The 13,196-nt window shown below is 49.3% G+C and overlaps 1 protein-coding gene and 1 long non-coding RNA gene across 2 annotated transcripts; one reads left to right on the top strand and one right to left on the bottom strand.

The window, feature by feature from the left end:
• Positions 1-1,644: 1,644 nt before the first annotated feature.
• LOC112890890 (O-fucosyltransferase 8-like) lies at positions 1,645-5,886 on the bottom strand. The gene is made up of 10 exons (XM_025957762.1): positions 4,934-5,886; positions 4,546-4,635; positions 4,334-4,433; positions 4,012-4,082; positions 3,842-3,930; positions 3,385-3,505; positions 3,127-3,270; positions 2,717-3,048; positions 2,347-2,587; positions 1,645-2,207 (listed from the first exon to the last, which is right to left on the bottom strand). Exons 1-10 carry the CDS (start codon positions 5,261-5,263, stop codon positions 1,878-1,880), a joined length of 1,848 nt encoding a protein of 615 aa, XP_025813547.1. The 5' UTR covers positions 5,264-5,886; the 3' UTR covers positions 1,645-1,877.
• A 5,212-nt stretch (positions 5,887-11,098) lies between these two features.
• LOC112890958 lies at positions 11,099-12,748 on the top strand. Its single transcript, XR_003228367.1, has 3 exons — positions 11,099-11,822; positions 11,907-11,960; positions 12,471-12,748. It is a non-coding gene; the product is annotated as an uncharacterized LOC112890958 (long non-coding RNA).
• The last annotated feature ends 448 nt before the right edge of the window (positions 12,749-13,196 follow it).

The following is a 13,196-nucleotide window of genomic DNA, read 5'->3' as shown; positions in this document are numbered from 1 at the left end:
TTTCGCTAGCTTCGTGTGCGTGCTAATAAGCTTCTTTATTTGAATCTGCCACGGCTTGATCTATGAGCTTGCGACGGGGAACTTATATAGCCGGGAGAGAGGAGCTCCGATCCGTTTGCTATATTGAGACAGGTCGATTTTAGCGTTTGTTGTGTTTAAACCATGGCTGACGACAACCCCACGCATGTCCTCATGTCCCGTTGTCGACGCAAATGCTGTTGATCGACCACTTGGAAGGTAGGTTTCTTCCCGAGTTTGCACATGCATTTCGTTTCGAACCAACAATCCAAATGGGCCATTGCTAAAGAGAGGAAGCACTGCTTGTTGCAACACTTGGCCACGGTAACAAGCGCTGCTTTGAGTCTTTGAACGAATTTAGAGTAGCATAGTTTTGTATATTTCCCAGTGACTTGTTTCAGATTTGTAGAATAAGAGCTAAATGCGTGCACATCACGACGGGCAACAAAAATCATATATATCCTGTCAAATTTATATTTTAAGAAAGAGGCAATCTCCATGTCAGCTTCGTGCATTATTCAAAAATCATAAGCCAATTCTCTGTTTCATTCACTACTCTCTGGAGATATCTGCATGCACAATCATGTGAAGCATGTTAGTCAGTTACTCAAAGGCTAAAACACCACAAAAATGGTAGAAACTAGAAACCAATTTGCTGCCGCCACCGCAACAGCCGCAACCCCCGCTACCTTGGCCCTTCTTAGGGTACGGGGAAGAAGAATAAAAGGTAAGCTTTTCAAAAAAGAATAAAAGGTACACTGGCAATAGAAAGGGTTTCGAAGCATCAATGTAGTATGTACTGAGATGAAACTAACTAGCAAGGTGCCTCGGACGAAGAGCATGGCTAGACTATATCAATATGTTTTCATGCTCATATGTTTACATACCCTGTTTGGGTTCTTATATTGCTTATTTGTATAAGGTAGGCACAACAATAAGTGAAAATAAAATCGAATGTAAAAGGTAATCAACATCTCAAGAAAAAAATCTCTAAATGTGTGTCAATATACGTTTTACTTCAGAATTTGCTTGAAGGCCATAAATTTTGTATCATCAAAGGAATATATTTCATCATCTAAAGTGGAATTCTTATAATGATATGTGGCATGGTTGAGCACATTGTAGGGTAGGCGCAAAGCCCAAAGTCGGTAAACTATGGCGGATCCAGGCCCGGGATGGGAGTGCTGCAGCCCGGGTCTGGTACACAAAACTTCAGTTTGATTATTCGGGTCAAACTGAGGTCGCATTGTTCGGTTCATTGACCAGAATACTGTGCCATAGCGTGTGGTCGATCCTCTAGACCAAGCTGTTCCCTACTCTCTCACCATGTCGAGACCTCCATCTAGATGACCCTAACCTCCGTGGCACAATTTGTTTAGCACTTTTACCACTGGTGAGCCTTGGCACAGTAATTCTATCTGCACTGTTGTAATAACCTACGTAGTTGGTCAATGGTAATCTCTCACCCTCCTTGCTTCTCGGGAGAAGAAAAATAGAAGCATGTTCGCACATACTAAAGAAGTGCTCCCTTTGATCCTTTGTTGTCCTCCGTTGAGCCGCTACTGCCGGAACCTTCTCCTTGCAAGGATGCTACCCACGTGACTGTGCCAATCGTTGCAAAAAAAATGGAGGTAAATGGCATCAATTCTTCTTTCTTTTTTAAGAACTTACTTTTGTACAACTCTTTTGTAGAAAGATGTGTTACATTACATACTGTAGGACTCAAAAATTTTATCACCTTTCCTGCCTCGTATCCTGCTGGCTGCTACCAAAGTTAAGAAATAAGCTATGCACAAACTACAAAAGAATCAATGGAACATGTTCCCAAGACCGACCCTGCAAGCTGGGGGCATCAGAACTCAGAAGTCGACGATGCCGTCGCCGCCGGCCCTGCACATGCACCCTGGCGTCCTCGGCTGCCGGTAGACGCTCCGGCCCCTTGGCCGCGGGCTCACCCGCTTGTACTCCTCCACCATCTGCCTCACCCTCCTCCGGAACACGCCCCACGCGATGTTCCCTTCCTCCGACAGCACCTGCGCGTAGCGCTTCCGGTTCGGGTGCAGCGTCGGCGCGCGGCCCCTCCCGTGGTAGATGCGGAACCCGGACACCAGCGACGACAGCTGGCTGCCGGAGTCCGTCACCGCGAACACATCCGCCGAGGCGCACGCGATGAAGTCCAGCGCCGCGAGCTGCGATGATCGACGACAATGGCATGGCATGGTTAACTTCTCGGTCGGCACCGAGAGCACATGAACAGTAGTAACTAATAATAGTTCAAATCAAGAATCGACGCTGGTTAGGAGGACAGAGTTAGTCTTTGATCTTTACCCGTGAAGAGAAATTCTTAAACGGAGCGAGCTCGTCGGCGGTGAGGATGTCCTCCTTGGTGACCAGGTTCGGGTACAGCCGCGTCAGGGGCCGCAGCCGTGGCGCGCCGCCGTAAATCTGCGACCCGGCGACGTAGATGAACGTACGGCGGTCGTAGCCGAGCGCGGAGAGGATGAGGCCCGATTCCTCCGGCGTCAGCGGGCACCTCCCCAGGCTGCGCTGCTCCTCCGGCGACACCGTCCTGCGGCACGCAACGCAGCGATGGCGGTGTCAGACACTGCGACACGAGTACGAACCGACGAACGAGACAATGCGGCAGGAAGGAAAAGCTCCCGGCAAGAGGCGGCAGGCCAGCGATGGCGCGACGTACGCGTTCCGTAGGCGCGTCGCGAGCGCCGGGAAGTGGGTCTCCCGGTACGCCTGGAGCTCCCTCCTCTCCTCCTCCCCGCCACCGAACTCGCAGAGGGAGTAGGCCACCATGTCCTCCTCGAACCTCATGTGCAGGGCGAGGAACCTGCTCGGCCCGCCGGCGGCGTGGTCCTCGGGGAAGGCCGGGTCGAGCATGTTGTTCCCGAACAGCTGCTTGTCCATCTCGGTCTGCATCGCGTCCACCTTGCGCAGCCGCTGGACCAGCAGGGAGCCTGCTCGCTGGAGCTCGGGGACGAACTTGAGAGCGTGAAAGTTGCATCTGCACCTAAGCCTCTGCAGCAAAAAGTTCGTCGTGATGAGGAAACAGAGCGTGGAGATGATCATGTGCAATAGAGAGAGGCGAAGTGTTACCTGCAGATGGACAGGTACTGAATCGAAGCCTAGACGGTTTCCGAACCCGAGGAAATGAACGACGCCATTTTGCTGGAGAATTGGAAGCACAGATTTGACGAGTTCAGATGGTTCAGCCTCTTTCGAGATGTCCATGTCAGTGACCTGAGACGAGGACAAGAGTGAGATTTGAGCAAAGTGTGTGTGATAAAACAGATAATTTCTCTGAGTTGAGAAATAAGTGTCTGAAGTTTCTGAACATGGCTGAGACTCCCCAACCTGGCTGCCAATTGCTTCGAGATCTAGCGACTGAAGGTGTGGTGGTAATTCTTTCACAATGCGCACGTCATTCTTCATGTAGTTCACGAAGTAGTCCTCCTGATAGATGTCACCGAATTGACTGGTTGAAAGAGAAGGCAAGTCAAGCGCAGCAAACAGAAGTTATGAGATATCAGAACAGATCAACTCAAATCTACAATCTACATTTTTTTCATGCCAAGGACTATTATTGCCAGCAAAAGAAAACCTTCAGGTTAGTGTGCTTCCTCTTTCTGAAATGCAATCTGAACAGGTATGACAGCGTTGGCAGTCAAAGAAACAAAAAGTCCTCCAATTCAGATTTCAGAATCAGAACGTACAAAAGCTTTGATTTGTTTGTATCATTTAAGAATCAGAAGAAAAATCTGATACAACGAGGTGCAAGAAGAAGAAACAAAAAGGTCCAGCCATTCAGTACCTTGTGTCCTTCCACACGCTGCTGTAAAGGAATCGGGGGATGACCAATGTTGCATTGAGCAGAGCAGCAACGACAACAGCATTGCATACCTGCAAGATGCAGACTCGTTTAGCTACTGCATTTCAAGACGCAGCATTCAGGTTGTGAGCATTTCAGCACTGAAGTCTTACAGCGACGCGCTGTTGGTTCAGACCACCATTTGCGCTGATCAGTATGAAACCGTTGTTGATCTCGTCAGGCTCTGTGAGGACAAGTCTAGTGTCAGAACCCAAACGCAATGTGAAAATTATGAAACCAGGACGACCCACCACACTGATTTAACATTCTACTAGCAGAATAATTTTTAGGAAGCTATTATGTCTGATATTGCTGGCTAGGAATATAAATTACATCATATAATCATCACGGTAAATGGGAATGAAAGCTCACCAGGATTACATGTGTTAGTGTTTAGTATAACTAGCTTATGTTGTTTGAACAGAGTGATGTTACCTTCATCAGCCAAACTGTGCTTAGCAGCACAGGGCTTCCATTTCCGCGCTTGTTTGTAGGGCTCTTCCCATAGCGCGAAATCTTCAGATTCAGAGCCATTCTGCACTGGCGGGAAGGGAAACTTGCAGCATGAGTAAAAAGGTAAAGACACACTGTTCTTTTTCTTTTTTCAAGTGTTGAGTTGCAGAAAGTGGTTTGTGTGGTCAGCACACCTTGGTGACAGCTGAAGTTGCCATTTGCAGAAGCCGCCCATGCATTATCTGCTCTGCTTGCTCCCTCCTCACAATGTTTTGCTTGAGCTCCTTCATCACCAGAGCCAATTCGTCATCGTCAATCGGAGTGACCAGACAACACAGGAAAACGTCAAAACTGGGAATGGTAAGGTAAGAACTCAAGAGCTAAAGACTTGTTTGATACGCTCGTTGTGATTTTGAAGAACAGAATCAGACGGGAAGGAAGGAAAGGTACAGCCGCGGCGCAAAAGCAGGAACAGGAACCAACAACCAAGGCGATGAGATGCATAACCAAACCACCATGGCCACTCGAAATCCAATGGGCTGGGGATCCGAATTAGTAATCGGCAACGAAAGGAAGGCGTACCTGGAGCCCCCTGACGTTCCTGGAGATGGCGGCGTTCCTGAACTGCACCTGGTGCAGCGCGGACATGGCGAGGGAGGCGGCGAGCAGGACGCAGCCCATGACCCCGACGGCGGCCGCGAACACCCTGAGGTGCCACGACGTGACGCCGACGCTGCCCCTGGCGCCGTTCTGCGGTTGCTTCCCCTGCTGCTGCCGCCCCGCCGCAGCCGCGCACCGCAGCCGCCCGATGTTGGTGGCGCCCACTCGGATCCCCACCTCCCCGCCCCGGGCCCCCTGCACCGCCGCGGCCGCCGCCGCCGACGAAGAAGAAGAACAAGAAGCTCCGTCCATTTCCGCTGCTCGATCGATCAAGGCAGCATGACCACGACCGGCCCCGCAGATGCTGCTGGCTGCCTGGCTCCGTCCCGCACGGAAGAACACGCGGGCTCGCTAGCTTGGCGTCGGGGGATGCCTCAGCTCACCCAACACGGCACACCAACGACCCCATTCGGTACGCGCGGGTGGTGGTAGCGCCTAGCTGTGGAACGATTCCCTCCTCGTCTTCCCTCCCGTCCGTCCTTGACTAGTTCGTGGGCCGGCAACGTGGCCGCCCGCGCGTGGGAGCTTCGGCTTCGATTATAGAAGGGAGAGGGGCAGGTCAAACGAGGCGGATCGCGACGATCTGCAGGCCTGCAGCAGCAGCAGCTTCCATCCCCATCCCGTCGCGTCTCGATCGGTGTAACCACCGCGGGCGGTGGCGGCCTCGGCGCGATAAAGAAACCGGAAATGGGGCTCGCGCCGCAGGCGGCGGGCCGGGGGGTCTAAAGAAAAGGCTGGGGATCAGGAGCAGGTGCGGGAGAGAGATCACCTAACGTGAGAGGGACTTCGCCGGGAGGGATCATTCGATGCTTGCCACCTAGTCGCGGCCGCTGAGTTGGATTGCGGCGGGGCTTTAGGTGGGAGGCGTTTCGGAGAAGCGAACGGAGGGGAGGTGTCGTGCGGAGTTGCTTTTTCGGCAGGGAGGGATTGCGTTCCCGTTCGCTCGGCTGGGCGGTTTCCTTGATTTGATTGATTGGGTGATGGGGGATGGCGGAAGCGGCAGAGCGGTTGGTTGGGTGAGGTGGGTAGGCTTGCCGGCTGGGCAGTTGGTGGCGCGGAGCAGAGCCCACGGGCTACAATCTGGGGTCTCCTGTGCAGCGCACGTACAAGTTCTTTTTCTCGCCGAAGGGGATAGTTGGTGAGTCGGTTGGTTGCTCTAGGAGTAGTTGGTTCAAGGGAGTAAATTTTTCTACATCACATCCAATATTTGATTACTAATTTTTTTTAAAAAAATATTTAATTACTAATTAGGAGTATTAAATATAGATTAATTATAAAATTAATTGCACAGATGGAGCCTAATTTGCGAGACGAATCTATTAAATCTAATTAGTCCAAGATTTGATAATATGGTGCTAAGTAAATATGTGCTAATGATGGATTAATTAGGTTTAATAGATTTATCTTGCGAATTAGCCTCAAGGGGTCCATAGAGCCGGAGCCTACTGACTCAATAGGTATGATGAGCCAACCCAAAACAACCTTAGCGTCCCATGTGATCCCCACCATCTATACATGACCGCAAGAGAGTCGGGCGAGCAGGCGGCGGCGGCATGGAGGCGCGTTTCACTACCCCCGACAGCAACGACTCCACACGTCGCGCTCCCCTCCAGCGGCTATCCCGTCATATAAACTTCTCCCATCTCTCATCTCTGTTCTTTCCCCTCCAATGCTCGACCATAACACTCGCTGGATTTGGAGCGACGGCGACCACGCCATCGGTGAGGTGGTCAGAATTGCTACGCCGAGGCTGCAGGAGATTGGAATCAACCCTTCCCTGTTCTTCAGACGTGCGGATCTGGATCTAAACAACCTAACAAGTGTTCGCAGTCTCGGCCATCTCCGGCTCAACATGTTCACGATGGTTACTGCTGCTTATTCCTTAATTTGAACGCTGTTAGATGGTAATTTGCATCATGTTACTAGTCTCTTGCAGATGCAAGATGCATTAGGGACTAGCTCTGCTTTGACTATGATGCTTGTTCTCTAGAATTGCAACATATTGAGCTCTGATAGAACCATCTTATCCATTAACCAAGACAGCTCTGCCACATTATCTAAAAAAAAGATAGCTCTGTAGCATTGCATACCTCCTGATTTGATTCGTATTAATATTGTGGTGGATTCTGCGATTGATTTTAAGTGATTTGTTGGCTGTGACTTTGTGCTGAGTATTGCTAGTACTATATACTATTGTTCTTGAATGCTCTGGAATTGTGTGCCTACGGGTTTCATCAACGCCAGTCTTACATCTGATTACTGAATACTGACTAGCAGCAGCAGCTCTGATTCTGGTTCATCAGCTGCCTTGCTTGTGCTATTATTATGTATCTAAGAGATTGTATTGCTTTGCTTGTGCTATTATTATGTATCTAAGAGATTGTATTGTTGATAATGCATATTTCTATAATAATTCTCTTAATTTACCATTCATCTGTTCTGTACCCAGCTAATAAGCTGTATGCCATCTATTAATCATTCTAATAGTTCAAAAACATGGAAGAGAAAGAAGGGCCGGCTTATTGTTCATGCATGATAAACTAAGGATAAGGGCTTCACAATCATCAGTGTTGTCTCCTTCAATTGTAGAGGAGTTTAGCTATTTCCCTTTTCATTACTTCTCGTTTGTCTTGAGCAAACCTGCGAAGGCGTTGCTTTTTAGGCACAGCTTGTGCGTGTACATTTAGGCTATGCTCGATTAGTTCCTTGGGCACCCCTGGCATATCCGCTGGTTTCCACGCGAATATGTTTCGGTTAGTCCGAAGGAAACTGACGAGCGCAATTTTCTATTTCTCACCTAAGCCTGCACCGATGACAGCGGTCTTATATGAGTCACCCTCCTGGAGCTGGATCGTCTTGAGGGCCACGTCGCCGGTCGACTGGATGCTCGATTGGCTTGCCTTTCTTGTTGGGATTTTTAGCACGGCTTGGGAGAGTTGTTGCGCGACCGCGAGTACTTCTTCTGAAGCATCTGGCACACGCGTAGTCGAAGCGTACTCGATGGCCTCCTGGTTGCAGTCATACAACTTCTTCAAGTCGCTTCAGAGAGTGAGTACCCCACTTCGTCCTGGCATCTTGAGAAGTAGATAAACATAGTGCGGCACTGCCATGAATTTGACCAGTGCCGGCCTACCCAGCATGGCATGACATGAAGATTCGAAGTTGGCAACTTCGAATTTGATGAACTCGGTATGGTAGTTCTCCCTCGTGCCGAAGATGACTGGAAGGACCACCGTGCCAAGTGGATGCGCTGCGTTGCCTAGGATAATGCCGTAGAAGGGAGACTTGCTTGGGATGAGCATGTCCGTTAAGTCTAAGCCCATCTTTCGCAACGTGCTAGCGAAGATGAGGTTGAGACTGCTTCCGCCATCGATGAGTACTCTGGTGAGCTTGACCTCTGCCACCACCGGATCTAGGACCAGAGGGAATTTGCCGGGCTCCGAGAAGCTGGTCCATTGGTCGTCTCGTGAGAACGAGATGGAGATCTCCGACCATCGGAGTGGTCGTGGTACCGCCGGCTCGACGGACATGATTTCTCGGAGTAGTAGTTTCTGTTCCCTCCTATAACTGAACTCTTCATCACTTCCGAAGATGACGTTGATGGTTTTCGAGGCATCTTGGAACTTCGCATTACGCGATTTGTCCCCTTGGTCGTCCTCTTCGGGCTCTTTATTCGTTGACTTATTCTTCTTGTCATTGCTGGAATTGCTGAATGTCCTCCGGAGGTTGTAGCAATTGATTGCCGCATGATTGGCACCTGGATACCATGGGCATTTCTTCTGCAAGAGCTTTTCGAATTGCTCCTGCGTCGTTGTCTTCTTGCCTCGCGGAGGATGATCCACAGCCGCGACGAGGTCGTCTGGCTTGCGCTTTCAGGATGAACCCGAGTAGTTCCGCTGGCTCTTGTCGGTACGGTTGTCATTTGTGCGCCTCGGGTTGTTGTCGTTGCGCCTCGGGAACTATTCACGTATCTTCTCCACTTGCTCGGACCAATCGTGCATCATGTCACGAAGTCCTGCAACAGTTTTTGATCTGTTCCGCCTAAAGTCTTTATAGATGCTTGCGTGGGTGATCACCCCCTGGAAGTTGTCGATGAAGACTTTCTTGAGCCCCTCCCAGGAGTCGATCGAATTGTTGCTGAGGCTCTCCAGCCATGTGAGTGGTGCAAGGTCCAAAGCCATCGGGAAGTAGACGACCTTGGTAGTGTTGGAACCTCCTGCAACTTCTATGGCGGTAGAGTAACATCGTAGCCATTGCTGAGGAGCTTGTTTGCCGTCGTACTTGGTGATCCCAATTGGCTTGAAGCCCTCAGGGTACTTGTAACTATTGAACCGTGCTGTGAACGCTGAAAAGCGATCACTGCAGTCGGTACATTCAGGATCGGCTACTTCACGCTCTCTGCGTCTGGAATCAATTATGGATCGCGCATCGCGTACTTCATTGATTTTTAGGCGCAAGTCTTTAATGGGTAAGTCTTGAGGATTCCGATGGTTGGGATGATTAGGTTGTCGCGGGTTGCCTCCTGGAGGTGGCTACTGCCTCCCGCCAGTGGCCTGACTTCCACGAGCGTTGTCGTTGTTATTGCTTCGTTGATGTCGAGGACGGCAGCCTGCCGGTCAACTGTTAGCTTGGCTGCGGCTTTCGCCCGTGTGTTCTTCTCCGATGGCTGACGCCGGGTTTTGTCGATCGAGCTGGATCCATGCTCTCTGCGCGTAGCGAAGTGCTTGGCGCAGGTCTGGATCGTTGCTGCGTTCGAGTATGGCGGTTACCCTGGCGATGTTAGCCACGGGTGTTTTGAAGCCCCGCTCACTCACGACGGTGAATTCGGCGTCCAGTTCACGATGCATAGATCGTATGCGCTCGTTGACCCTCCTTCACCGGGCTACGCGGGCTCTGTTCCTGGACCTTCTTGCCTCACGCTTGGTGTCGCTTTCGTCGCCGGTGTTGGTTGTGGCCTCGTCTTTGGATATCATGTCAAGTGTTTCGTTGGGTGAGAGGCCATCGTCCTCCCCTTCTTCTACCATCAACACTTGGCGTGATATGAGTTCATCGGAGCTCGCTTCGACTAGCTCGGTCGATTCTTCTTCCATGGTGGCTAATGGCTTGCCCTCCTGAAAAGGCAAGGGCTCAAGGTGTGCCACGAGCCGGTCTTCATCTTCGAGTAGATCGAAGAGTTTCATGCCCTTCCAATGCACGAAACGACCTTCTGGGGTGGAGGTGATCATCAGACCATCGTCACGAAGGTGACCCGCAGTCCCCTGACGTGCCGTGGCTTTGGGTTTCCCGATTTGAAGTAAAAAGTCCAAGTCCTTTTCCAAAGTGGAGAGGGACTCGGAATTGTTGGCCTCCTGAGGTTCAGTGGCCGAATTGCGTGGACCGAGTCGTGATCAGCTACGCAAGTTCTCAGATTGGAGCGAGTCCGATCCAAGCATGGTCGTTGCAGCACGGGGTGGAGTCGTATTGAAAACAGACTCCTACTCGATCTTCCTGGCGGAGCCATGGGTCAACAAGTCGTCGAGATTGTCAACAAACTCGTCGAGCTTGCTGTAAAAACTTGCTGCGAGAGTTTTCGGCTTCATGAAGTCGATGGTGAATCGACGGAAATCGCCCGCGCCGTCTTCGACGCAGACCCATGAGCCGAAAACGAGCGTCGTGCCCTCGGGGAGCACGGCACTGGTGAACTTGAATGATGCTATCGAGTTCGCCGGTGGATCTTCGATGCGCACCCCTCCATGGAGTGCCAGCTATCGGTGTTTTACCGCCTGCCCACCGAGGGATATACCCGAGGTGGTGAGTTTTAGGTACGGTGTCGCCGAGATCAGGAACTCGAAGGTGCAAGCAACACGAGGTTTAGACAGGTTTGGGCCGCGATGTGCGTAATACCCTACGTCCTGTTTGGTGGTTTGTATTGTCTTGGGTGTTGATGTGTTTTGAGGGGGTCCCTGCCCGCCCTTATATATCCGGGAGGACAGGGTTACATGAATTCTAGTCCGACACTAGCTTAGGAATCTTACTCGAGTACAACTCGAGTAGCTTCCTTCTGTATCGACTAGTTTTACTTCGCATGCGAGTAGAGTACAACACAGATAAGGTATAAGACATGTTCTATCCCCTATTCCTGTATGAACTACGTTATGTACACAGTCCTGTAGTTCCGGATCTGACACGCGGCACGGAGGCTGCCGCGCCATCGCACGAGTCTTCCGCCCGTGCCATCCCCTGCGTGAACCAACAAGATGTAGAGCAACATCTCAACCACGTCATGCTTGCTCGAATCACATGCGAGTAGAGTACAACACAATTAAGGTATAGGATATGTCCTATCCCCTATTCCTATATGAACTATGTTATGTACACAGTCCCGTAGTCCCGGGTCTGACACTTTTGTAGAGCTTATGCAGTGGTGAGCATTTTTCACTTTAATTTTTTTTAGCTTTGTAGAGCTTTTATCTGGTAGCTATCACATTAACTCCTTATGCCCTTTTCTCATCATCACTCGAAAAGGTGCAATGAAAGGAAGAAGGTTCTTAGAGTTGTTGGTCAGTTAAATGCCTCTATCATGACCCTAGATGGAGTTGCATTAGAGCCTTGGACATTTAATCAGACAGTGTCATGCAAAGAGCTCATGAGGATGATTGTGTTGCACGAGTTGCCTTTCTCACTTGTGGAATATGATGGCTTTAGAAGGTTTGTGTCCAGTTTAAACCTAAGATTTAAGATGATTTGCAGAAACTATAAGATTTTCGAACTCGAATGACCCTAGAAACCGTTGAAGCTCTAGTGTGCCTGCAAGACTGGATGAAGGAAAACGGTAAAATCGAGAGACATGTTAATTGTACTTCTCACTAACGCTTCAATTTCACAAAGTCATAAAATTTGCTCTTGTTTTGTGCAGCTCATACTTAGCGCCGCATGGATTCGGTTCATGAAATTATCTCAGTTTTGGAAGGTACTTTTTTCCTACTACTTTTTGCATCTCATTTCTGTTAAGAATATATGTCTAACCTCAAATAGACACGTAGCAGTATGGAAATTATTGTAGCATATGTTACTTCTGTTAACACATGGTGACCAGTGATTGTGATCTAACCTGCATATAGCAGTAATCAGCCGACGCAGAACATGATGGCTGCCCTGCTAATGGCTGCCTTGCCAATATAATAAAAAGCTGCAAAATTGTTCCGCTGAATGCTATGGACCATATCACATCTACTGGATGGTAGTGGAGTATTTTTGTTGACATCAAAATACCAGCTAGGAGTAGAACTTGGAGATATACTACTTCTTTTTAAGGGGAAGAGATATACTACTACTTGATAGAGATATTCTAGTTAATTATGATCAGACTATTTTTTTCTTTTGTGGTGTATTCCTGCCGTCCCTTGTTCTATTTTTTATTGTTGCATCTGAATATATACATATGCACTGAAATTCACCAATTCAATTTCCCTAAACACAGGTGATGAGGCCGCAGAGGGACAGTAAGGTTCATGATGGTTGTGAGAAGTGTTTGATCCAGTAACATCCAATAGGTGATGAAGCAAAATGTGGTGAAAACTGAAAAGTTAAATGTTATTTATGAGTAATCACTAGCAAAAAGATGAGTTATGTGTAATGGTAGAGATGAATCGGCAACTGATGGCGAAAAAATATCCAATCATTGATGATGAATTGTAATGGCAGAAATAAACTTCTGATTATTAATTGCTAATGGACATGGAAGTTAAACTCTTTATATTCATTATATGTAATTATGCTTGTCTGAGTGTTTACATCTTGCATCTTATGTATCAGGTGATTGCATAAGTATAATGTAAATGTTGACCAGGACCGACCCGTGCTGCCTATTAGGCCATCAAGACCGCAGCTAAGGTCTATATTGGGTCGATACGTGGCTCCTGAAATTGGTCCAAGGACATAGGGCCAGGTTCAAGATCAGTCCGGACCGGCCCATTCCCATCTTGACCTGTACTTCTGCCGATGGGCACGCAGTGCTGCCGTCGTCAATTCTTTCCGATCGTCAGCTCGCGAGACGCAGGGTCTTTCTACGTTGCCCGGAGCGGACGTCGCCAAAAAGATCCCACCATTTTCCAGATCGGACGCTGTTGTGCTCCTCACAATTTTGGGGCAAAATTCGGATTTTCACGATCAAATCTACTTGGAAATGTTCCCGGAAGTTTAGCAG

This window comes from Panicum hallii, chromosome 4, assembly GCF_002211085.1.
Source record: "Panicum hallii strain FIL2 chromosome 4, PHallii_v3.1, whole genome shotgun sequence".
Taxonomy (NCBI): domain Eukaryota; kingdom Viridiplantae; phylum Streptophyta; class Magnoliopsida; order Poales; family Poaceae; genus Panicum; species Panicum hallii.
The sequence above is the reverse complement of the archived record's forward strand: the minus strand, read 5'-3'. Positions and strand labels throughout refer to the sequence as shown.

Coding starts and splice junctions, on each gene's coding strand:
- LOC112890890 (XM_025957762.1), bottom strand. CDS start 5,263: ATGGACGGAGCTTCTTGTTCTTCTTCTTCGTCGGCGGCGGCGGCCGCG. Junction 4,636..4,933: donor GGAACGTCAGGGGGCTCCAG/GTACGCCTTCCT, acceptor CTGGTGATGAAG/GAGCTCAAGCAAAACATTGT. Junction 4,083..4,333: donor GCACAGTTTGGCTGATGAAG/GTAACATCACTC, acceptor TTGTCCTCACAG/AGCCTGACGAGATCAACAAC.